The sequence below is a fragment of the Malurus melanocephalus genome, unplaced genomic scaffold (assembly GCF_030028575.1).
Source record: "Malurus melanocephalus ecotype Western Australia unplaced genomic scaffold, MMel_1.1 scaffold_36, whole genome shotgun sequence".
NCBI lineage: Eukaryota > Metazoa > Chordata > Aves > Passeriformes > Maluridae > Malurus > Malurus melanocephalus.
In genome coordinates, this window is record NW_026623268.1 from 2,025,282 (window position 1) to 2,051,674 (window position 26,393).

Below are 26,393 nucleotides of genomic sequence, written 5' to 3' on the forward strand. Positions count from 1 at the left end.
ACATTTTAAAAGAGACACTCTCTTCTCTCATTCCCATCACCTGGCAAAAGATTCTCTAAGCCACTGAGGGAACATGTCCCATTTGGTGGGAGGGTACAGCTGGGTCCAGGGGAACACAAAGAAGGAGTGGTTCCCTCAGGCAGCCCGTGGGGACAGGAACTGCTCAGCATCAGCCAGTGTGGAGTGCAGCTGAAGGAGGCAGAGGGACAGCCAAGGATTCAGCCACAGAGGCTGCTGATAAGGGTTTGTGTCACCTCAAAAGGCAGAACTGGCTGCCCAGGATGAGAGATGCTCCCCACATTGCTGGCTCTCTTGATGTGGCTTCCCCACCTCACCTCAAAATCAGGCATTTTCTCYAAGCTGGTGAACTCCTAACTGTCTATACTGAAAGGAATGCACTGAATACCGACTGTGCCAGGCAATTGTTATCTAAATATCCCTTGGACTCCCTGAAGCCCTCAGCATCTCATTTTTACTGCACAAAGAGAAAACAAATAATGAGAAAAACACTGCAATCAGCATCTCTTTCCAGCTAAAGCCTTTTTCACTTTCTGTAATTTTTATCACACACCATCTTCTTCATTCTACATCTTTTATTTTACCATTCCCCTGATAGTCCACTGTAAGACAAGCAAGATGCARAAAACAATGAAAAATTTGAATCACAAGGACACTGCCCTTGATCTTTTCCACAAAAAAAATGTCCCAGCATTGGTTGTACTCAGCCTGGAGCGAAATCTTCACCCACAGTACAACTCAGCCCACCTAGGTTCAGAAACTTTTTGGCTGTTTGCTCCAGGAAGCACTAAAGTTTATTCCAAACTTGATATTTTATCTGACAACACCATACACTTTACACACCAGTAATAATGGCCCTGGGCATACCCACACATCCACACTCACACACAGAGCACTCGCCCTGTAAAAATCAGGCTGAGGGTACTGTCTTTAACAGTTTATTCACAGGAAAATAATCTCCTTCCATTTGTAGCATTCAAAATTTCACTTGAAACAACTGTAAGAATTCTTCAAAATACAGGTGGCACTTTAAAGGCATATAAAACTTAAGACAAATGGCAAATAAAGTAAGTACCAATACCAAAAACATATGCTGAACTTTTTATGTTCTTAAAAATCAGAGTCCACTTAAAAGTTAAGGTATTTATACTACCTCCCAGGGCATTGTTAAAAMGGAAAGTGTGGCATTAGAAACAAGAAGTACCACACACTAATTAAACACTGAAGTTGTAATTCTGTTGTATTTTTATTACCTACACAGTCACCAGAAATGTCATTTTAGGCACTCTATTTAGTGCAATARTCTGTGACTTCCCTTAATTAATTAACAGCAGAGGAAAAAACAGTTTCCCACCAGAAAACAAAAGAACCTCCCTGAAAGTTTGGGGCACACAGAGCTTTCAGGCAACATATGTCATCCTGCCTCTTCAGTGCATAGTTTGGTGTCTTGGCGCTGGGTCTTTCTGACAGTGTAGAACTCTGAGGGTGGCAAATAAAATGCAGAAGCACCTTTTGCTGTAAGGTGGTGCTGTCTAGAAATTCAGCAATCTGCTGGAGAACAGGACAGAGTAAGAAGGGATGAGAACATCKGACTTCAGACARAAAAATGATGAGAGACACTGGGGAYCTATACAGTTACACCATTATCAGACACAGAAATAAAGGTGGCAGCACCCTGGGATTCAATATTGGCAGCTTTGTTCCTGATGCGATTTAAAAAAACTGGATAGTTTTAAAGGAAAGTTTCAGTGCAGAGATTTCACTTTCAGGAATGGCAAAAAGAGAAAAAGAAAATCTTAATACCAAATGACTCTCAGAAATTATCTAAATATTTGGTGTTAGCATAATTGTTTTATACGGAAAGCCCCAAGTCTTTGGTACTGCAAAAGACCTGTGAAAATGTGTGCCCAGACAGAAGAGACACTGAGCACTGCTGAGAAACACACKACACATGGGTGCTCCTGCCTGAAGGAAGGCAGTGCCAAAGCAAGAGCCATCCACAAGGCAGATGAGCAGGAGGGATGTGCATGGAGCAGGGCTGGTGTGCACAGGATCCTACAAAACATCTTGTGGGGGGAAAATTCATTATTGGGCACACTGCTTATTATTGAGGAGAGCTACTGGCCTGCAAGCTGGGCTTTCAAAACAAAAACAAACTACAAAATGAATACCCCATGGTTTATCAACAGCATCAGCTCTTGGCTTGGTCCCGAGAGAACAGGTTTTGTTCTGAATGTTACCCAATCACCCTGGGACACTCTAACTGTGGTGGACTCAACATCCCTGCAGGAGCACACAARTCGAGGGAGAAATATCCCTGGGAATACTGCTTAATTTGAAAAATAAGTTAGTCAKACCAATGGGGAGGTTTATTAAGAAATAAAAAGGAGAAGCTGATRTGGACAAGTGCTTTGTAAAGAGCATATTAAATTCATCAAGAACACCAAACWTTATTTTTTAAATATATTTTAGGGAGATCAAAAAAGCTGATGAGGCAAACATAAAAAAGATTAAAGGGATTTTTTTTGAAGTACAAAGAGTTTGGGAGACTTTGTTTGCCATGAAGACTTTTTTTTTCAATTATTCTGATTGTTCTGCCACAATTAGAATCCAAATCCTACCCTCCCACAAAAAAGCAGAAAACCTAGAAAAATGAGGAGAAGGAATCAGTTTAGATTAGTGGGAAGAGTATCTCTGGAGATGAAATAATGCAGACAGGGTAACTCCATCCTCATAAGCAGAACTCCCTACCCACTTCCTAYGGGTAGGGATGGAGAAGCAGAGGGAAGCAGCTTGCACCATCACAAAAACTCTCCTCATGGTGTGGGGCAAATTCAACAGCTCTCCTGGAAAAAAATCCTCATGAACAGCATACTGCAAGATATGACATGGATGCAGCTGGATCATGGCAGCAGCCACTGGAAGAGCTGGGGGCTCCAGCTCTGGAACCAACTGCATATTTTGAGCGTGACAATACTGTCATTAATATCTGATGTGAAACCCCACCTGTCTGTAGTCAGGATTTTTAAGCAAAGACCTCCTCAAAGCCTCAGAAAACAAAAAACAAAAAAAAACAAAAAAAAAACAAAAAAAAACCCCAAACAAAACAAAAAAAAAAGTAAATAAATTAAGTAAGAGCCCTTCTTCCAGCTGGTAAAGAAAGGGTGGTCTTCTCCATTTCCACYACCAGAGTCCCCTGTACCCCAGGACCTCACACRCACTCCCCTCTCCTCCATGCTCCCACTGCCACCCTGCACATCTCTGGTCTGCAGCTGCACCCAAGGGGGACACAGCTGCCAAGACACCATGGCACAGCCTGGCCCTTGCTGGGACACCACTGGGTCCTTCCCCACCCATCAGRTTTTTCTGATGTCTGGATTTTTTACAGGTATGTCCAACTTGCTTGAAATGGACCAAAGCTCAGGAATCACTGGGTGAAAACACACTGCCTCCTCCCCTTCAGCTGTGGCATCTCTCCAAATCATACTGCCCTCCCTAAYTCCCAAATGGCAGAGCCAAGGAGTTAAAAATGGAAATAAGAACTATGAGAAGGTGTTTGTGATTTTGTTTTTTTTTTTTTTTTTATAGCTACTGCACCCCAGAAGGATGACTCTTTGGTTACTTCAATGGTTATTCCTCTACATTGCTGCAGCAAAAAGAAAAAAAAATGTGCTTGGTACTCTTGCAATCCTCAGCTTCTGAAAATAACAAATACCATGGTTTGTGTTCATATTGTGATTGTTTGCATWACTCCTAAATGTACTCTCTCTATAAATTTCATTTAAAAGCAACAAAGGTATTTCTACCAACTTTAAATCATTTTAAGTGGACTTCTTTATGCTTTCCTCAGGTGTGATTGATCAGGATAACCACAAAATCTTCCAGTAATTCTGCCATAATTAAAATAAAAACTTTGTTTAGATGCTCTGTGAGAGAACTGGAACAGCATACTGTTGTTCTTTGACAGTTGTCAAGCGCCTTCCCAGGCAGATTTCATTTATTCACAGACTCATCAGAGACAAACCAACACGGGAAACAAACGTCCCATTAAATGCCTCAATTAAAATCTTGAGTAAATTCCCACTGATAAATGATTTAGTTCAGCCATACACTTTAAACTTAAATGTCAAGATAGAAGAGGTAAACAGATGCCAAATGATAATTCAGCTGAGGTACATCCTGGATATTCCCTACCACACTCTACTGCCAAAAATGGGAGTATTCATTGCTTGTATTGACGCATTAGAGCATCTGAGGAAGGAGATTGTGCTCATTTGGAAAAATCCACCTCAATTTTTGAGGAACAACAAACAAATACATGAGATCCYGTCCTGGAGAACTAGAACTCCAACAAGCATTGTCTCAAAACTCAGGCATGAACATCTCTGTCCCAGATCACGTTTCCGTTGTGGTCTGGGGGCTTGGACAACTCTTCARTCTTCATATTCCCTCCTTTTTAAGTCAAGTTAGCAACTGTAAAATTTACTGGATGCACAGCACAGGGAGTATGGTTTTTCCATTAAATGGGTACAACACAAGCATTGTCAACACCAACATCTCCACAAATTGGACAAAGGGTCTTCACCTCTGGCAAAGGCAGACAGCAGTTCAGAGTTGATGGTCAGTGCAGAAGCTGTGGCTGCTTGGCTGAAGGTGCACATCCTCTCCTCAGGAGTATGRCAGAACAAAACCTGCACAGTCTGTACGTTCTCCCTTCTCCAAAACTCACAGTAATGATTTAGATGCATAGATTTAAAGCCATTTTCACACTTCAAGACAGATAGTCATGACTTTACATCCATCTACTAATGGAACACTGGTCATCGCAGTRTCTTGACAGTGGAACTCTTCTGGAGGATAACATCAGAAACGAAATTATTCCAGAGAATTAATCATTTGGAAGGAGTTCTCACTGATAAGTGATGTGCATCACATTTTTATATATCCCTGATACTTTCAGCTGAAAGTTTCATGGTTTCCCACTATTAAATAGCTTCACAGAAATTCAGTTAACTCTGTCTGCAACAGTCCATTACCGTCAGGCTTAGAAAGCAGCTTCTGCCTTGGTGAGGTTTCTGGGCTCCTTTGAAACAGTAAACAGTTATGCTGCACTTAAAAAATAAAAATGTCATACAAAAAATAAAAATTTTTCAGATCTTCAAAATAGTGATTGTTCTTTGTATTTTCCATTCAGCTTTCACGTCAAATTGACTACAAAGTTCTTGTCTATAAGCTTCTTCAAAAATTTCTGCTCGGCGGTGATGTTGTGGTATTCATTCTAAAGAGATGTGAGGGAATAATAAAATAAATTAYAAAATCAAATTATAACCAGCAGCATCACTTGGCTGTTCCTATTACCTGTGATACTTGGAAGATGCTAAGAATAGGAATGTTCTGAAGAAAAGACTTCTTAGCACAGGCTTAGCACAGTCTCCCAAGMAAACAGGTTGCTCAAAAGTAGATTAGATATTTCCATAAGCACACAACCAAAAAGGCTGATCCTTTGATGATAAGAATGGGTGAGATGTGSTCTCACAGAAGTCTTTCCATTATTAGCTCTCCCAACTCCTCACCCTGCTTACTCAGAACAACTGTGTAATCACATTTACAGCACAAACAGTCAGAAAACAAGTCACTCTCAAAGTGCAGGTTCTGGAAAAGCACATCAGCCCCTGGTAGCTCAGATGCACCCTGCCAATTAGTTTCAGCAAGCCAAAACCACCTCATCTTCTGTGCTGTATCCAGATTCTGGATACACAGGAGACCACTAAAGTTAGTGGATGGCAGCACAAGGAAAATAAATTTACTTAAGACACTGAATCCTGTACATTAAAATGAATGTAATAAAAATACTGCATWAAGTATTATACATATGTAGTATAGTATACAGAATTTCATGCCACTAAAGAACAGGAACAATTTTGTTTAGTAGTTTTGTTTTTTTTAAAGTTTCAAGGTTTTAAGAAACTTATGGATGTATATTCAACTAATGACCAAACTATCGGTGCCTATGTTGCAAAAAAGCACCTGCAGAGAGGAGTCTCAAAAGGAAGGCAAGTTCAGTGTCAGAGCAGAATTATCTCAGAGCAGCAGGCATCTAGGAGTCCTGAGAGAAACATGAGAGACTCCTATGGATACTGTCTCTACCATTCCTCTTCAGCAAAGGGAAGAGGAGCAAAATGGTACCCATATGCTCTGGACAAATGGAAAACAGAACTTCGCACTGGAGGAGATGGGGCTGCTTGGAATGCAGAGCTGAAGGCAACTGAATACAAGGGCAGAGACATAAAAGAAAACAGAAGCATGGCCATAGCAAAGCAAYAGGGAGGAGAAGACATTCCTGATGTTTGCCAGCCTCCTGCTGCTCCCTCTCCTGCTGAGTTGTGGCTTTCCCCAGCAGTTCCTTCTCTTCCTATCCTCCTCCAAGAGCTGCTTCTCTTTTCTACTTTCTGTTTCCAAAATCCAGTTCTGCTATGCAAGACCTATGCAAGTTCATAGGTCTTAACTCCTTCCATTCCCCTTTGCTCTCCTGTCTTTTAAGTAGTTTGACACCTACGACATGGTACAAGTAAGTGCCAAGGAAAAGGAGAACACAAACAGAAACAACACCACTCATGTGCAGACAGTGCTAACAAAGATGTCTCCATGACAAGAGCTGTGCAGCCTAAAGAAAACAYCAGCAAAGCAAAACACAACACACAAATGGACATGTCATGCAGACACTGCAAARCATGCACAAGGGACACAAATATCAGGATCTACATTTTCCAGAAACAAYAGCAGAGAAGAAGAGATTCAAGCAATGTTAACCCACAAGCAGCTGAACCAGCAGAAGGTGGGAGGCCTTTCTGACCTGCAGCCCAACACTTTTMTCTATATTGAATTGCCTTCCCCAATTACCAGCTCTATTTCTCTCAGCACAAACAAGTGTTAGTTACCTGCATCATCTGAGACATGGTTTCATTGCCATAGTAGTGCAAAGAACTGTTTCTGTCAGCGAAGTCRTACTTGAAGCCTGCCAGGTGGACTTCATGGCATATGTGAAATGCCAGTGTAACAGCAATTAGCCCCGTTGTTGGATGCTTGGGTTTCTACAACAAAGCACAAACAGAACACATATRTAAGTACCCTGGTAGCTTGATGGGAGTAGCAAACTTAAACACAAAGACAAGGGAAATCAGGCAGCCTGAGTCTTCTACAATGTCTGGTTTCACAGTTTGATCTCCTCGTGTCTCAAAAGGAGCAGGGTAYTACTCCACAGACTTCCCATGACTGGGGTATCTTGTCATGCCTGCCTTCCCTCAGATTCTTTGGTTTCTCAGGAGGGCTGAGCCCACAGTGTAGCCCTTCCCTCCACAGGTGCATCAGGAAAGTCTCCCCTTTACTCTGCTCAGCTACTTTCATAAGACTGTGTTTCACTACACTGGAGACCATTTCATCCCCTCAAACCTGACTGAATTAGGACGTGCTCAAAAGTTTCTGGATAATGGAGGCCCAGATGAACAGAACATAAGACACCTCAAATTTTCATAGCTAAACCAAAGTAAAAAAGCATAAATCCTATTCCTACAAAATTTGACTTTTTTCAAAGCAGGGACATTCCAGAAGAATCTTCCTTTAGACCTTCCCCCACCATCCCCATTTGAAGAAACTTAAATAAAATTATTTCTSCCTACAATAAGAAAGTTCAGAAATAAATGCATGTAAAATAAACAGCATGTCATAAAGAGGTTTTAGYWKTGCAAAATTAAGARCACCTAACCAAAGGTTAGTATTTCKCACAAAGGCACAGAACTYCTCCATGTAACCATCTGCCCTATTGTGTGCTCAGATACATGACCTCTTTAGTAGCAGCAGAGGCTAAAATGATCTGGGGAAGTAAATGAGGCAAGTTTTTTTAAAGAGAAGTGAACTCTTTTCTATTCGACCAAGATGAAGCTTTCTGAACTCTGACTGAAGACTCTGTCTCTGAAAGAGAAGCAGACAAACCAGTACTAGACAATTCTGTGCACAGAGAAGACAGATGCATTTGATATGTTTTTTTGTTATCATATTACAACACAAAAAATCCCCAAAAAGAAGTTACTATTCTCAGTTCTTTTAAGCCTAACTGAAGTCACAGAATTGAACTATCACCTTTTACAGAGTTTTCTGCTACCTTGACACAACTCTTGGAGTACTCCAGAAATAATATCTGATTAAAATGTGCACTATGCCCAGGGCTCCTGMCAGTTAGCAAAATAACTTTCTGCCCTAGGGCCCAACATCATAAACTTAGTGGTGACTCTGTTGCAACATCCATACTAAACAGGACCCCAAAACTACGGCAGGAATGCTACRTGTCAGGATTAGTGCTATTTGGAAATATTAGCAATATCACAGGTTGTAACTAGCTCTGCTCACCTTTAGTTATCACAAAATTCACCTCAGAAGAATATAATTTAAAAGCAACTACTCTTAAAATGTACTATCATGAAATATCCACATATCCTTGGCCTGTAATTAAATTTTTACAGCCTATTTAATGGGAATAGGCACAGCCTTGGAATTACTCCACTACACTTTCTGACTTCAGTGGTGCTGGGGCAACACATCTGATTTTATTCCTGGCTCTACTAACAAACAGAAATGCTTGCTGGCTATCCAGCAATGTGCACACTGAGAACATGAGATTCCATTTTAATGGAAAAGACACAGAGAGCAGAGAAAGCAACAGAGATCGTCGGCATCTCCCGCAGGCAGAGGGGGCTTAAGCACAGGACAGTGAAGGCAGCACCAGCCCTCCCCAGCAACAAGAGATGGTGCAGAGGGCTCCAGTGTGAGACCTTTCTACCCATGGGAACCCCTGAGTTGTGACCARTTAACTGAGTGTGCCAGGGCCCCTGCAGATGTGYAGACTCCCAGCCACAGCCCACCTCTGAGATGGAACAGGGAGGAAGACTGATCATTGCTGCATAAGGGACTGCAAAACCCCTGGCACACAGTAACTGGGATGTGGAGGTAGGAGAACTCTACCCCAGCTCTGTGCAGGGGCACCCAAGAGCAGGAGAGGAGCAAAGGGCAACCAAGGGGCRACCAAGGGGCGACCAAGGGGCCTGTGCCTCTGTACCAGCTGAAACCACACACATCTCTAACTCACTATGATTGCTTTTAACATCTACTCCCACTGAGAAGGGAGCCCTGAAGGATTCAAGAGGGATTTCTGGACTCATAGAGACCATGCATGTTCTGTGGCCATTTAGGAGATAGTCAGGGTTCCAATAACTGTGCTGCTTTCTTCCCACCCTCTGCTGAAAAGCTGAAATGGCACAGAGCCCCAAGCAAGCACATAGGCAAAATGGCCATTCCAATTTGAGTTAAAAGGAGAGAAAAACGCCACTATTAGGCTCAGAAAACGAATTTTAGAAAGAGGTGTAAGAACCTACCCCCCACACCGCCCCCCAAAAAAAAGTCTACTACCTTAAGTATTAGAAAGATTAAACCAGAAAAAAAGTTGTGGCAGATACTCCACAGTGAKAACCCATCAGACATTTCCACACATCAGCTGGGTGGTATTGGTGAAGTGGGGAGGTGACCCCAGGGAATTGTATCTGTGCAAACAGCACGTCATGATCMACTGCACAAGGGACCTCACCAGCTTGTAGCTTTACCTTTCATCAGAAACATTCTTCAGTCAAGAACTGRCAATTAAAATGTATTTTTATGTCCAAATAGCTGGTTAGCTCATTACAATGCTTGGCATCAAATCAGCAAGCACAACAATGGTACCAGGCATTCATCCTTAGCACAGGGTTGGAATATCCTGTATGTTCCCTGGTCCCTCCCCGGCTCCAGGAGTGTGAAATTGCAGCAACGTTAGAATTACCAGTTTGCTGGGGGGACAGTTTGCTTGTTTGATATGGACTTATTTTCAGTGTTTTTGTTTTTGGTGGAGATTTCATTGTTTGTGTGGGTTTTTTTTGTCTGTTGTTTTGTGTGCCTTTTTTTTTTAGAAACATTGTAAAACATCCAGCTTTCAGTAGTTCAAGACTCCCTATTATTTCTAGAAGCTCTTTGAATCTGTCATGCTGCATTAGCTGCCCATCTTTCCCAGTTTTGCAAAAGACATTTTGTCTGTCTAGAAAGCAGTCTCATTTCATACCAATTACAGAATCCATAAAAAGGTATTTTTGGCACACAAGGCTAGCCACTCTCTTTCTGGATTCCATTTGCCCATCTTTTTTGAGCACCATCTAAATGACACACTACTTTAATGTGAACCTAAAAGGTTTCCTACATTACAGTCCACTGTAATAAGCACATAATTGCCTCTAAATACACATTTGATTGCCCAAAACTAGAAGGCACAAAAGAAWAAAAACGTACCTCCTTCTTAGGGAACCTTGCTGGGAAATGAAGCCATTCATAGGCAGTTTTCCTGGTGATGCTGGGATCAAGAATCCTTATTTGACTTGATTTGTATATCATCTTCAGAGCTGGTCTCTTCCAAAAGCCCTTCGCGCTCTGTTACAGGCAAGTAAATACGCATTTTTTTTCAGTTATAAACAGTTGAATTTAGTTTTGTAACAACTCTAAGCAGAGGAAACTCCAAGGGCATAAGAATAAGGAAGAAGAACAGTGCTGAACCTCCCTATGTTCAAAAACACTTGCTCCTGCAACAGGATAATCCACTGCTGCAGCAGGCTGGGGCCAGCTGGCTGAAAAACAGCTTTGCAGAAAAGTCCCTGATGGACAACATGTGCCAAAAATATGCCCTGGAGGCAGTAAATGCTCACTGTGTGCTGGCCATACTAGTAAGAACATAGAAAACAGGCAGAGAGAAGTTATCATTCTCAAGTATTTTGCACTGTGCCCTTCTGCAGTCCCACAAATGYTGTGCTGGGCTCCCTTTTGTGCAAGAAAGCGTGTCAAACAGCAGGTCACTTAAACTGCCAAAGGGCCAGAGCTCACAGCAAACTAAAAGGGTTTGAGCCTCTGAGGAGGCTGGGTTGGGTCAGCTCATCTTCAGCTGTTTTGAAGGGGTTTACAGAGATTAGATTAGACTCTTCTCAGAGGCACACAGTGAAAGGACAATGAGAAATTCCCTCCTGTGAGAGAGTGTGCTACAGCACTGGAACAGAGCTCGCAGAAACATCCTTGGATATATTCAAAATTTACTTGGACAGTGCCCTGCAAACCCAGTATGGCTTTGCACTTCGCTCCGAATGAAGAAGATTCAAAAAGATTTTGGACTAAAGACCTCCTGAAAGAGGTCACTTTCAGCATTATTCTGCAGTTCCTCCAAGTGTGCAGGGTAAAATATCTGAAAAATGTCTGGAGCATGCGTATTAAAATATCAAAGAACATTAGGGAGAGGATAAAAATACATTTCCCAGAGGTAAACTGCTTTGTGATTAGGAACTGATCAAATCTGTGCATTAGAAAGAATTCAAAGCACTTATGGAAGAGAAAACTAATTACTAGAAGGAGATCCAGTGCCTCTCTCAGCTAGGAGGACTAAGGTTAAAAGCAAATGTATTTCACATGAGAGATTAGCCAAGGTGCATGAATAATGGAACTCACTACTTTCTGACCACCTAGTATCTCCCAAAGCCACTTCAAGTCCCGTGGTTTGAAGACAATGAGAACAACAGTGGTATTAGGGTCGTAGTGGATGGGATCTGAGAAGATGGATTCCGGGTAAGAAAGGCGGAAAGTCGTCCTCCTCCCGACATCCTCTTCATAYCCTATCACAGGGCCATTGTTCATTCTGCAGAGGACAGAGGCACAGAGACATCAGTGACTGCCCCAGCCATGTTCCCACTGTGCAGGGGCTGCCACACACATTATGAGACTGCAGGACAGACAATGTGTCTGGCTCCAGGAAAGTTTAGCAGCCCAGCATTTACTTATCACATTACAGAGCAGATGAGCAATTATCAGGTGCACTCACCCTCTAACCCCGAGGGATCAAGCACATACAGGAACTTGGCCAAGGTGGTTTAGAGAGCAATCACACAATTGCTTATCGTGTGTCACTTGAGCAGAAAGCAAGCCTTCTGACTTGGCTCAAAMACAGAAACTAGAGAAGGGCAGAGAGATTATCTGCCTTGGAGAATTACCCATTGCTCCATGCACACAAAATGAAAAGGAGATCACCATTTACCTTATTATGACGTCATATGAGTCAATTTTCTCCCCTAATGTCTTATTTCGAAGCACTCCTCCATTACCAACCACAACACACCGTCGACAGGCAATGCTGTAAAACAAAGACAAGTTTTATTATTCATGACTTCCATGGCTTCATATTAGTAATACTTCTGCATGCTAACTGGCTTATTTACTAACTGAGGTCTTGTATCTTTTACAGCCCTTGGCCCCTACAAAGCAGACTCATACTCTTGTATGTATACTATGGCTGCTTTTTTAAAAAAAAAAAAAAAACTGACAAAGTCAGTAATTGGCTCCCCTCATGAAATTGTTTTTACACATCTCCTTTTTCTAGTTGTTTGCTGATCATCTAACCACTTGGTGATACGAGTGTCATTAGATAAATTACCTTCCGCAGCCCTTCAACCTTGTCCCAGTCTGCAGGAACAGACCAGGACAAAACGTATCTGGAAAACTCAATATTAGAGGGCTTCTGCAATATTGTACAACTCCACAGCCCAGGACATGTCCAACACAAGCTAAAGCAGCAAGATTTATGTTCACAATTCACCTTACAGGCCTATGAACTGTGCATGTGAAAAACCTTAGCTCAATGACACAGGGCAGCTTCTCAGATGAACATGGTATGGATTTTTCTCCCTCTACTTAAAAGGTGCTGCCTAAACATGTTTAAGTGAGTGGCATGTGAGCAGTCATGATGTAACAAGATGGATGCCTTGATTAGAAGTTGCATTCTCATACAGCCAGATTTAAATTAGACAGCATTATTAGGTATATAAAATGCTATGAGCTAATAATAAGATCTTATACTACATCAGATTAGAACACTAATTCCAAATTTACAATACATTCAGAGATAAAAAGCACACCAAAAAGAAAGGTATTATGCAGATCTAAACTTATGAAAGTAAATTCTAACGTTAAGATTTTCAAAGCTATTCAGGTTTTCTCAGTGCCATGTTTTGCTGTCTACTGCCTTGTTTCAATGCTAGTAAAATGTGTTTAAAAAAGAAAAGAAAGGGGGAAGCTCACAAACAGGCTTGCTGTTTTTTTACTCAAGAAATTTTGCCTTTTTAGGAAAGGTTTAAATCAAATGTACAAGACTGTAAGCTCCTTCTTACAGAATAAGCATATCATTTTTTTGTTGTTGTAAAAATGCTTCTTWGTTTAGAGCAAAAGCTATTCAATTTGGTTGCAGCAGGAACAATGAGAAAATAAAAATGTTGGTATTTTCTTTAAGCAGGCTCACAGTTTACTGAGGATGAGTCACCTCACAACACTACACCACTCCCTTGGTTTATTAAAGAAAAATGCTCTATGCCATTTCTTGCTGTAGGTTCAGAACACCAAAACTGTCCCAAAGAACATCATATTAAATTCCCAGAATGGCACTTTATGCAAACTAATTAACATCTTTCTCCTCAAACTGTCCAACCTGCTTTTTCAGCTGAGAGATATTATTCAACATCAGTGAAAACAGCCAGTTCCAGCCAAGACTCAGCAACATCTCTATATACAAAGCAGTTCCCTGTATCTCCTAGAGAATTAACAACATCTGCAGAGATAGTTGCCTTTAAGTATACATATATATATATATATATATATATATACACACACACACAAACACACAAATAATGCTCTAAAGGCAGCCTTCAGTGTTGGGTGACATGGAAAAAGTCAGCACACCTTTCTCTACTGTTTCCTGAACAATTTGGTATAGAGAAGCATTCACAACAAGACKTACAGCTATCCAGCTAATACCATAAATCATGTGACTCAGTATCTTGGAAATCAGAAGGGTGAAAACCTGTTACACCACCCTCACCTCAGTAGTGTGGCCATTCCCTCTACACCCCTAAAGCCTTTCCCTCTCTACTYCTTTTGCCCATTCATTTTCCACCTAATTTTTCTATCTAGTTTAAAAATATCTTAAAAAAGCAGGATGRTGAACATATAAAATTTACAGTAGGAGGAACAAAGCAGGAGTTGCCCTTTTCCTGAATTAGATCTTGTTACTTACAGCTATAGCACAGAGCTCAAAGTAAGGAAGGAAAAAGGAAAAGTGGATGAAAAAATGCGATCAGTAAGTGATGAAGAGGAAGTGAGGGAGAGCTACAGAAGTTGTATAGCTCTTCTCAAGTCAAATCCAAATTTGTTTTTTCTCACTGACAAATGCAGACCAGATTTTGTTTATGACTAGGAGTTGACTACTTGGACTGAAAACAAAGTGAAATTTGAAGTTTGATTAAGCTTTCGAATTACAGTGCCCTTCATAACATGAATACTCAAAAATAAAGCTATCAGCTGCCATCAAATACCCAATAAAGAATCTAACATTACTATTTTAACTTTTGAAATGGATGGAAGTAACAAGCAGATCAAATATTCCTGAAGAAGTGTACAGATGAGTACAGTCAAACAAATTAAAATAATCATCTTTTAATCTCTGTCAGGCTCAGGGAGATCAAAGTGGGCTGGCTCAAACAGGAAGTCTGGCACAAGTGTGCTCTTTCTGAATTTCTTCCTCCCCTTACCCTTGCCAGTATCCAAATGCCTTCAGTTATGATCCTACATCTAAGTTCACAGTCATAGAGTCCACTAACAACAGTAAGCAGGAAGGGAAACTTTTTATGTAAAAAAACCAGAACATGTTATCATACAAAACTAACACATGACACAGAGATAAAAAATATGTAGCAAGGTTGGACTGCATTTAAAGATTCTTAAGCTAAACAAACTGACCTGTACTTAATGCAGGTCATAGAAGTCAATGCATAGGTTTTCAGCAGACTGTTACTCCCAGATACTTTACCAACCTTACTTCTTAAGGTTTCCTTTTCATAATATTTTCAAATTAAACAACCCCGAACACTCACCCTTTGTCCAAGTCAATAAATTGACAAGAAGGGAAATTAATTCAAATGTCCTTACAGAACATCAGTTGTGCTACAAGTGAAATATAACAGATGGCAATGTCTGGATGTTCAGCTTACACCAGTAGTGCAATATTAATGACAGTGAAAAATATTAAGACCTTGGCTGTAACAATAGCTGTAGGAGAGGTTTGACTGACAAAGAGATTACCTTTATGTGTCAGAGATCTGCTTAAGAGTATAAATGGATCCCAGTGCAAACACCATGGTAACTGATTTCCAATGCCTGCAGGCAGTAGTCACTCAAAGCATTGCCCTATTCATGTGGTGTACAAGAGCTTCAATCTCAAGGCCAGGCCTTGGCTTATATATTTTGTCTATATGGTGAAATGCTAAAAGAAACATTTTCCTGGTCTATAAAAGAAAAATATTGCTAAATGGAAATGCAGCTTTTAAAGGTCAAAAGGTCTGCATCCTCCACATTCCACTGAAATACTGCTTCAGTGGAAAAAGAAAAAAAACCTCAACCTCAGCTACTTTAACACACACCCTCATAGTCCGTTGAGGAATGCAAATTATTTCCTTTGAGGTTATATGGTGAAAGGARGATGCAGAGTTCACATTTTGTAGACTCAGGATTGTGCAAATTCATTTGTAAGAATTGTTGAGCTTAGAGTCCTTAAGAGTACTCAGTAAGGAATTGAACCCACAACTGAACTGAAGTCAGTGACACTGTTCATCTCCAAACTCTTAAGGAGAGCTAGACCTTTACACAGTGAGAACACCTCCTAAGCTTGGAAAATGACACTGTTTGGAAAAAAAACCCTTGTAGCTCACTCTGTACAGATTTACCTAAGTCATACACAAATACAGTTATATAAGCACCACAGACTATGGGTTTATATAGCTTGGTATCTGTCTGCCTTGAAAAACGTTTGTAGGGAAATCTGGTTTGTGTTCTGCCAGGARGGCTAAATTAGACAACAGCATTACAAAGTTGCCTAATAATTCTGTATTATTGGAGAATGTTATTAGGATTAATTTCCAAAGTGTTTCACTTTTAAAGGTCACTGTATCTCAGTGAAATATATGTATAAAAACTCTTCCCCTCCTACAGTGATTAATGCCCTAAGAGTGCTGTACACAAAACCTGATGCATCTAGAAAAAATATATTGTATGAAGTCACTGCATGTTTGTTTAYACTACTGCCTATKAAATAGAAATMGCTCTCATTTTGCTTCAGTRYTACTGAAGGACATTACTTTTAATAAGATAAAGCATACTTCCCATATACACATCTCAGAGAATCTAAAATCAAAGGATAAATTTCCTTATTTTTCATCTCCATGACARGACACTTCCATTTAAAAGGTCAAGATCTCTGCTTTACAGCACAATTACAGAGCTGAACTTATGATTTCAGGACATTTCTAACACAACACTTGGCATTCTCCTTCAAACTTCGACGAAAGTCCAGCTTCTGTCAGCCAATTCTGTATAAATTTACCCCATGATAATGCTCCTGATAGAARATACAGAGTTTTACCTTTTTTCCTTCCTTYTCTGMAGTGTAAACTTGAGCATCGTAGGAACARACTAAACAGAGAAGGGAAGGAGTACAATAGGTGGAAAAAAAGAAAAACCCCATATTGAAACAAGTTCTTAGGTTTGAACATATTCCACCCAAGTTTAATGAAAAYGTGATCCTGACATCTGGCTTCAGGCAGCAATCTTGTACAGTGTCTGTAATTAAAAAATAAAAACAAGTACAGCCAACCTCAGCCTTATTTGCACTCAATGGTATGAAAAAGTCTCTATATTAACATGATATCTGGCAGGTTGTCAGCCCATTTTCTTGACTGCAAATCTAAGGAGCCATCTGCATCACTTTGTACACAGAGGACTTCAGTCTACTTGCCAACCATACTACACTATCTCCAAAAAACCCCAACCAAAGCTAGACAAACAAAAAAGAGCAAGACACACAAAGATCCTCCAAAACAAAACAAGAAGTCCTGGTAGATGTGGCTTCCAACAAGAGATTTCATCTAATTAAAGATTTAATCTAATTTAATCTATCAAATCCACGGGAAGCAAGTTATCTAAGGCATGGTCCCTTCCATGCCACACCCTTGTTACTCCCTAAAGGACAGCCAGTCTTTCCTGTCTTCTGAAGTCTCCCTGATCCACAAGGAAAGGAAGCTGAGCATACCAAGGAACAATGGTGTGCAGCAGCCATCAGAARCAGAGGCACAGGGATATGCCCAAGATTTCTTCTGCATAGGAGCAGCCATTGGTTTGCACCTGCATTCTCCATCTTATACCAATGATGACTTTGAAAGAAGAGGTCACATTCAATCTAAGCATAGAAAGATACTGCAGGAAGGTGAGACTGCATTCAGCTGGCAAATTTCTAACACAGTTATAAAATGAAATCTGTAAATTTAAGCTCCCTCACAGGAAATTTTTTCTTGCATGCTGATGCCACGTAAGTGTAAAATCAAGCCTACTTAAACCTTGGAATCAGTTACATACTGCTTGGACCCTGTCATGCTGATCTGTGTCTGGACTAACTTCAGCRATATCAGGACAACCTCACAGACATTCCTTTTCAGGTAAACATGAAATATTAAGAAAACAACTAACAGAAACAGCAGCAAATAAACCATCCCACCTGTCTTCTTCACTGTAAAGTCCACAGTTCTGCAGTCTTGAAAGGGCTAGACGAAAAAATTGCTCTAGAAAGTAAATATAAACAAGATTAATGAAAATATTCAGTATTTGCCAATACAAAAATAAGCATGTCACCCTGACTACAGTATTTTTAAACACAGTAGTTCACATGCTGTGTAATAATGTGTTTACACTACTGTGCATAAAAACCTCAAGGAAGAACACTTGGGATTTAGGGCCACAGATGAACCAATGATTTCTACCRAAGAAATTCAGGTTTATCAGAGCTYCTCTCTAAGGTGTTCTGCCTCAAAATAGAAAATTGCATGAGATCTGTATTAAAAAATATATCTTAGTTACAGTAAAAAAGAACTGAAAGGATTTCCAAGACCTACATCCCAACTGACTTTGTTTTCTCTTCTACCTACCTTCAGGTGACCCAAGAGGGTTCATACAGCCAGGGACAGTTAACAGCATTATGTATTTTGGGAGAAGACATCAAATCAGCCTGTGCTAACAGGCAAAGCTGGGCAGAGGCACCTTCCTAGCTCACCCTTGGTGGGCAGGCTCCTGCTGGACAGTCAGTTTGCCTCAGAGGAGAAACCAACTCATTCCCAAATGCAGTCTTCCTTACTGTAACCTCAGAAGTGCAGGAAAATACACTATCCCTTTTACACTGATGGAGGGCAAATCAAAAGTCTAAACTCTGGACTTACAGGATACATGAAGGTACACTGTTCAGTGTTAAAACTCCTGAGATTTGAGACTTTATAACCCTTTCCAAAAGGGTAGCTAAGGCCCTTAGGGTTTCTGGCCCTATTTACTCTGCCCTAAACAACACGGGCAGTGGGAATGAACCAGAAAACCCTCTGCACAGGTCCAGCAGTCATRCAGTGTCAGGAATCCCCTCTGCAGCCCGTGTGACACCTTCCCTAGCACAGGAGTCAGCTCAGTGTCATGGCTTAGCCCCAAATGACAACTGCCACACAGCCACTCACTCACTGTCCACCACCTCTTAATGGGGAGGAGAATCACAGAAAGGTAAAATCTGTAYAGAAAAGCAAAGASAAAGGGGAATAAAACCCAARAAAAACAAGTGATGCACAATACAGTTGCTCATCACCTGCTGACCCATGCCAGTCCCCRAGCAGCAACCAGCCCTCTTGGGCAACTCCCTGCCAGTTTAAGTACCAATCATGTTCTATGSTATGCAATGTCCATTTTCCATCTGGGGTCAGTTGTCTTGGTAATCCTCCACTCAGCTTCTTGAGCACCTGCTCACTGGCAGAGCACAGGAAACTAAGTCCTTGACTTAGAGTAAGCACTACCTAGCAAGAATTAAAACATCCGTGTGTTATCAACATTATTCTCACGCTGAATCCCAAACACAGCACAGTACCACCTACTAAGAARAAAATTAACTCTATTCCAAGCAAAATGAGGACAACAAAAGGAAAATTTCACTGATGCAACTGCCCAAACCTGAGGACTTCTGCCTCAGTAGACTCTGGATTCCTACTCAGCTTATGTGTGCTGATTGAAGCCCATCACAATGACTCCATTATTATTTCACCTAAAAAGCATACCTGAGTATCTTTAGCACTCCTGCTCGTATACAAACAAAAGGAAGCTGAAWAAGGTCCACTCTTCCTCACTCACAGCTTTTTGGAGCTTCTCCGTTTAGAGAGGCAACCCCAACCCAATGTTTTACTTGTTGAAAACAGTAAAGTGTCAGGTCAGAGGGTCTGAATAAAACTATCAAGTCACTGCTAGACACCCACAAATGGACTGACATTGGTGCACAGGAAAGATCATGGCCAGAGATTAGGGTGGCTTTACAAGTCATTTAGGTAYTTCTGTTTAAAAATAAGGTACATGGGAAACGCAAACCTGCTCTCTTTATTCCGTAAGGTAGATCAAACTTATGGCTCCCTTGGAAAGCTGCCACTCTGAGAAAATCATCAGGACAYAGGAACGGGTATATTTTGTCATCGCTGATGAAGGAAAAAAGAAAGAAGTTTCAAAAATCCACATGATGTATGTCTATAAGSCAGTAAGTTATTTGACGGCTTTGCAAAAAGCTCTCCATCCTACTATTGTAATTTTTATCGTACTATCATCGATTTTTAAATCAAGAAAATCCATGAACACAGGGAAAACAAGCAGATGACAGAAAAGGCGAAGACTTTATAACAGAAAATATAGGCAGAAAGTGTGATAAAAAGACTTATCTGTACAGGTTATATAGACTGACCAAAATTGTCATTAAAACTATGTGACTGAAAGCATACACCATGGGACCACATATTTAAGAGAATATATAACCCAGGAAGACAGTGAACAACTTCAGATTTGAAAAGTACATAACAGAGGCAGCAAGGAAAATTAAGAGTTATTTTTGTGTATGATATTTTAGTAAATAAGAACAGGATTTGAAACAAGGTGTTTTAACTTGAAACTACCATCTCCTGATATGASCTGCACACCTAATCCAAACAAGTGGCACTACATGACTGTGTTGATATTAGCGAGCTCTTTAGGGCAACWGGGATATATCCCTGCAGCAAAACAGTATGGAGTTCTCATGTCCATATTACATGCACCTTGGGTATTTTATATCCTGGACTAACTCTAGAAGGGTCCCACCCCTTAGCAGCTCCAGCACATGGGCTGTGCTCCTGCAATGCATCTCCTGGCTTTAAGCAGATGTCAAAAGGATCCCGGTGCATTTGCACCAGGGCCACCCTGGGATGAGAAGCACAGCATGTGGAGATTMCAAGGAGATCTGCCTCAAAAGTACATTCTTCCTGCAAACTAGAACATGATGGCGTCCTATCTTGTAAGAGTGTCGAACTAAAAAGAATGGGCCACTTCTTTTGTCAAAAGACAGCAATCACAGACAAGGCATCTTTCATAGCAGGAAGGGACTCTTACTGCCTTATCTGCCAAGTCCAGCAAAATGAGTGAACAGCAAACATGTCACATGCTACCATGCCCTTGGCTTCACCTTTGAATTAACTAAGCACACACTCACTGTACTGGTTGACTTCATAGTGATCCTGCATATTAGGTCTTAGATTAAAACATTAACACACAAGTATGAAGTCATTAGAAAACATAATGTTAATCATCAAAAGCCCCAGCCAGTACGAGTTGATTTTCCATTAAGAATATTAATAGCTGTTAAGAAAACCTTCTCYTTCCCAAATAGAGTATCTCACTCTTTAAGCTCTACGTATGCAAAAGATACTAACAGTAAAAAAGGGRRAAAAAAAACCCAAACAACAGAACATCACAGCCCATACACCATGAAAAGGGCCATAGCTTAACTAAGCAAAACCAGCTAGCTTTGAGACATGATGCACTGAAGACCCGTATTAAATTTAGTAACTTGCKTTGCTGCTCAGAAGCAGCTGGTAAGTTCAGACATAATAAATTATTTACCTACTGGAAAGAGATTCTTWATTCTAGCTCTTCTAGCTCTAATTCTGTTCCAATAAATAATTCTGTGAGATTAGAAATCCTTTCAACATCCCCAGAGTATTACCGAAGTGCACAAAACAGATCTTCACCTCATGCAAATTTTCTCTATAAAGAAGCTACAGAAATGTGTGAGACTCTGTCCTAACTCTGCACATGCCTTCTTGCTGTGCACCTYTGAGTCCATTCCTGCCCCTCTGCGGGACACCAGAGCGATCCTGCTGTGCCCAACACAGCCTGGGCACAGTCCATGCACAAGGGAATTAAGACCACCTCAGTGGACCAGGAGCTAAGCGAAACTCCAAGACTACATGTCTGCTTTGGGTGACACAAATTTTACATGCTTCTGTGTTCTTTAAAACCTGCAAGAGCACTGAAATTACAGCCACAGTTTCTTACATACAAAAAGTACCAAGGGAAAGAAAAAGCCWTGGTGCCTTTGTGCAGGGATTTAACACTCCTTCAGCCAGGACTTGGTCTAATCTTTCCAAGCTTTCTCAGGGCACTACTCAACATTTGCTCCAAAATGTGTAAATAACCCAGTTCTATTCTACCTCAACCAGCACAGCCTTTCCTCTTCCCCCACCCCCCAATTCCCACAGAAGACTCACCCCAGCAAAGATTCAAATGCTGGTCTCAGGAGACAAGTGTCTAGTGCATTCCTCCTCTCCACAGCCGTAGATGGCAGCCTGCAAAACAAAAATTCAAAATAAATAGCAAGACCAGGAACAGATAGCAGAAACAAGATAGGAAAACTTGGACAAATTAAATCAGTGAAAGCTGATTACTTAGTTAAATCACTCCAGTATTTCATTACTCTCTCCYCCTGTGTTAAAAAGATGAAACTTTCCCACTGCAGCACAATTACTAGTAAAGGCTTCTATCTCACACTGCTGCTCCAAGGGGACTGCAACCTCCCTTGCTCAGCAATTATCAAAGGAGGGATAATCAGAAATGAGAAATCAGGCCCATCTCCAGAGAAGCAGGACTTCTGGGCTCAATCAATGCTCAATCACCCCTGCAGCCCCTCCAGAGAGCATCGTCAGCATTCCTYAGGGTGGAAATGAAGTCTTGTGTGGAGAGGGAACTAGCACTGCACATAGGGTTTCTTAAGGAAAATGAGATTCTCTGGGCTAAATAATTCCTCCTGTAATAAGGCTAAGACTTACACTTCCAGGCACATTCCTGACTTGGAGATTTAGCTCAATTAATCACAAATATAAAGCCCGGAAGGGAAGGTAAAGTTCAGAGTGAGCACGATGCATCTGGGCTGCAGTAAGAACAGCAGGATGAAACCACCACAAGCCAAACAGGCCATTAAGGTTAATTGAATCTGGTAACCTCAAGCTGTTATGTGAATACTGACACCAAGAAAGCACTATATGAAATCTATCAGCTCGTCACCTTAGTGCTTTCCAGCACCAGCTTCACAGATGGCATTTTGCAGGACAGCTTMAGAGAGAAGAGAGGTCTGCTTTCAAGTTTTAGCATAGTGTTCATTAGTCCTACAAATCTAACTGAAGGAAGCCAAAAGCACAAAAGCTGCTTATACATACACTTGAACATGACAAGTGAAACACACCTCTGGTTTAATAAGTTTTAAGCACTGAAGTTGCCCTCCAAGCTGCACTAACTTTTTTGGGTTTAACTCAAAATTGCAGGAATTTGAAAATTGTAAGCCAGTGTCCTAATGATTCACTGCTTGTTACAGTCACCGGAAGTGGCTATAAATATTAAAAAAACACTTGAAACATGACATGGACAAATTCCTTTCTGACAGACACCTTACCATGATGTTTGTAACACGAACAGCCACTGGACACAGTTGTACAATTAAGCAGGGAGCCTATGGACAAAGGCTACAGATTTTAGCCTCAATCCCTCCCACCTGTCCAAAACCAAAAYRAAACAAAAAAACCCAAACCAACCCCACCACAAAAATACTCAACTGCTGAACTTACTCATCATAACTGTATGTAACTCCACTAGGCACATAGGAAGTAGCAGCCCTCACAGAGGAAGTCTGTCCATAAAAGCTAATCCTGCAAAAAGGGAAATGTCACAACACTGTGGTTTACTGTAAACAGAAACCACAAAAGAAAGCTATTTCGTATCAACTATATGCTATAAACAAGCTAAAGGGAACACATTAGCCACTACTTTTAAAAACTGTAACTTATCTTAGTAACACTCTGGTCAGTTCTGGTCACAGCTGTGCAAAGACCAATGGAAACCCAAATTCAAGTAAACATCCTGAATTTTAGGTTCCAAGCCACCTGTCCCATGAGGCTCACTGCCCTTGAGGGCTGCTGCTGGGCCTCAACAAACTTCAGCTTTTCAAAAGGTGCCCCTTGCACCTGCAGTTATTCCCATGTGTGGAGAAGGTCTCTCCTACGTCACTCATCAGACATTTAATGGAATATTATCMGACATTTAAGGAACAAACAATACTAAACCCACATGGGGTAGAGGGAGATACAGACACTTTATTTCTGCATTTCATTTATCTTCTCACCTGAACACCTATTTTCATGAACCTCAGAGGGGCAACCTATCACTAAGGTCCTGATCTCTCCATACAACCAGGCTCAAACTGATTACTAGGTTTAAAAGTGACACAAGATAACAGGTGACAGGACACATCATGTTGATTCCTTCAGAGTACCAAAAAAACTCAACCACAAAGGACACACACACACACAGAGAGCCACATACACAGCAGTAATCACTTATGATGATTACTTAATGCAGCAACACAAGAACTCACAGCCACATCTCTCATACAGCCATGCAGTGTCTGCACCCTAAATGAACAAAGCATCACCATACCAGTAGAGGTTATTTCTCCACAGATTTCCATGCAGGATACCATACATAACAGCAGCAGCCAGGATAAAAAACAGAAGAATTCGTTTCATGACTGATAGACCTGAAACATATGAAAAACAAAACAARAAACTGAAACACAAGATGAACTAATACATGAGCTTTTCTAAAGCATCTGTGAAACCCACAAAAGAAAGTTACTGTTATTACAACCATTCTCTACCACCACAAATCTGATGGGTGGTCACTCCATTTTGGTTTCTCACACAAACACCCAGTGCCAGGAGCCAAATGCTGGTTTGCACCTATGTGTGTGCAATCTCCACAGGAGCACTTTGAGAGGGCTCACTCTAGGTTCTCTCTGAAGACATGTGAAAGTAGATCTCTTTTCTGTCCACAGGCAGCCCAAAGAAGCCAGCTGGTTTTTATAGGAACCTGTGCTTCTCCTCTTTCTTGTGCCACACACTATCTGCTCCCGTAATTACACAATTAAACAGTTAAACAAGCAYTGGCACAGTGCAGGAGCAAGATAGGCTAATCGCTGATGAAACAGAACAGGGTGTGAGCTGCCACAAATTTCTACTGTTTTTTTTTTTTGGATCACTGAATGTTCTTGAAGCCCAGTTTTGACATTTAAAGCTCCACTGGAACTATCTGCTTATGCCTGCAGAGTCTTCAGCTCCTGACACAAGCCAAACTTCATTGCTCRAGCAACAGAAAAATGTTATTTTCACATATCGCAAAGTGAGGAAGAAAAGTTAGGATCCCATCTATCAAACTTGTGAAGTTATAGAGAAAGATCAGAGAAAGCATTMATTTTTCAAATAGTTTGCACCTATTGCACAGTCTAGTAAAAGAAAAACAGAGAAATATCAGAAACCCACATATCTGGCTAGACAAACTGAGGCAAAATCAAGTTCTGTATTGCTCACATCTTGCACAGTGAGCTGCCTTTTCAGTAGCTATGAATGAACTGTTGTTGCTTAATCTTGTGAAAGTCCAAAATAGCCATTCTGGCCACAAGTTACTGTGGAAATTTACTTGAGAACCACAGCCTTCTAGTATTTTCACYTCTATCATGGCAACCAGGGTCAAAGCACACAATACATATACACCTAGATGCCTATCTGTATGTTGCAGTGAACTGAACAAACAGCTGTCCAACAAAACAAGCCGCATGCAASCATACTGCTTCATTTCCAAGACCCTTTTTTTCCTTAATATATAAATTTTCTTTTTTTAAAAGTCCATGTTGCTTTTAAGAGTCTTTATTTTAAGCAGCTCTAAGGCAATAAAACTCAAGGTGCATATAGTCCAAGTGATTTACAGCAATACACTTCATGACAGTAATATCTTAAGATCCCATTTTAAAGACCAAGAAATTGCTAGAGAGCCTTTTTGATATTAGAAATTAAAAAACAAATTGCTGCCACTCACATTTCTTCACCCCTGAAGGAACATCCAACAGTGTCACGATTACTTGAGTGCAACAAACCACTACTTCCTTATTTTTTTTTTCCACTCATATCTTTCACCAGAATTTAATTGTAGAGTTAAGAGATGTGGTTTTACAACAGTATCTACCAGTAACAAACCCATGCAATGAACAAGGTAGCATCTATCAACCCGAAGTACATCCTACAGGCTATCCTGCTCTGYTCTGGATTAAATACTCACAAGCTGGAGCTGTTGCAATTCCAACCTTTCATCCCTCTTTGGGAAATAGCACTGTCTCCCTTCRCAGCCACTCTCAACTTCTAGAGCAATCTCGAAGCTTGTGCAGTAATTCAGTAAGAGTCTTGCCCTAAAACTGAAAAAATACAGGAAAATTTGCCTACTGGTTTCAAACAAGTGTCATTAACAGCAACTGGCTCATAATTTTGATTGCTATAAAGGACAACTGAGAGATCAGGCCCAGCAGCATGGGCTGCCTTTATGAAAGGCAGGTCTGGCTTGGCCAGCCCGATCTCCTTGTATGATAGGGTGCCCTGCACAGAGGATAAGGGAAAGGCTGTGTACGTTGTCTGCCAAGTCCTAAGTAAAGCCTTGGACACTATTTCCCACAGCATTATCCCAGAGAAATGGCATGGATGGGTATGCTCTCCACTGTGTAAAAAGCTGGCAGGCTGAGCCCAAACAGAGGTGAGGAACAGTCACATCCAACTGGCAGCCAGTCAGTAGTGGGGTTCCCAGGRCACAGTTTTAAGAAAATAMAYSRTCTGSACAAGGRGATCTWGTGCACCTTGTCAGTTTGCAGGTARCATCAAGTTGAGTGGGAGTGTTGACCTGCTGGAGGGAGGGAAGGCTCTGCAGAARGATCTGGACAGGCTGCATCAATGTGCCAAGGCCAGTCGTRGGAGGTCYAACAA

The 26,393-nt window shown here is 41.0% G+C and overlaps 1 protein-coding gene across 7 annotated transcripts in view; it reads right to left on the minus strand.

Moving 5' to 3' along the window:
- Window positions 1-3,133: 3,133 nt before the first annotated feature.
- ST3GAL6 (ST3 beta-galactoside alpha-2,3-sialyltransferase 6) overlaps window positions 3,134-26,393 on the minus strand; it is a 41,297-nt gene continuing 18,037 nt past the window's right edge. For 4 of the 7 annotated variants that reach the window (XM_057364175.1, XM_057364174.1, XM_057364172.1 and 1 more), the window contains 10 exons: window positions 24,028-24,127; window positions 23,160-23,240; window positions 21,810-21,887; window positions 19,609-19,712; window positions 17,720-17,783; window positions 12,164-12,259; window positions 11,581-11,767; window positions 10,384-10,521; window positions 6,957-7,109; window positions 3,134-5,296 (listed from right to left, as the gene is read on the minus strand). In XM_057364175.1, coding sequence (XP_057220158.1) covers window positions 5,216-5,296; window positions 6,957-7,109; window positions 10,384-10,521; window positions 11,581-11,767; window positions 12,164-12,259; window positions 17,720-17,783; window positions 19,609-19,712; window positions 21,810-21,887; window positions 23,160-23,240; window positions 24,028-24,116 — 1,071 coding nt within the window. In that variant the 5' untranslated portion in view covers window positions 24,117-24,127 and the 3' untranslated portion in view covers window positions 3,134-5,215. Of the gene's footprint in view, window positions 5,297-6,956; window positions 7,110-10,383; window positions 10,522-11,580; window positions 11,768-12,163; window positions 12,260-17,719; window positions 17,784-19,608; window positions 19,713-21,809; window positions 21,888-23,159; window positions 23,241-24,027; window positions 24,128-25,701; window positions 25,835-26,393 lie in introns of all 7 variants that reach the window. The other 3 variants (XM_057364176.1, XM_057364179.1, XM_057364173.1) reach the window with 2 other exon arrangements.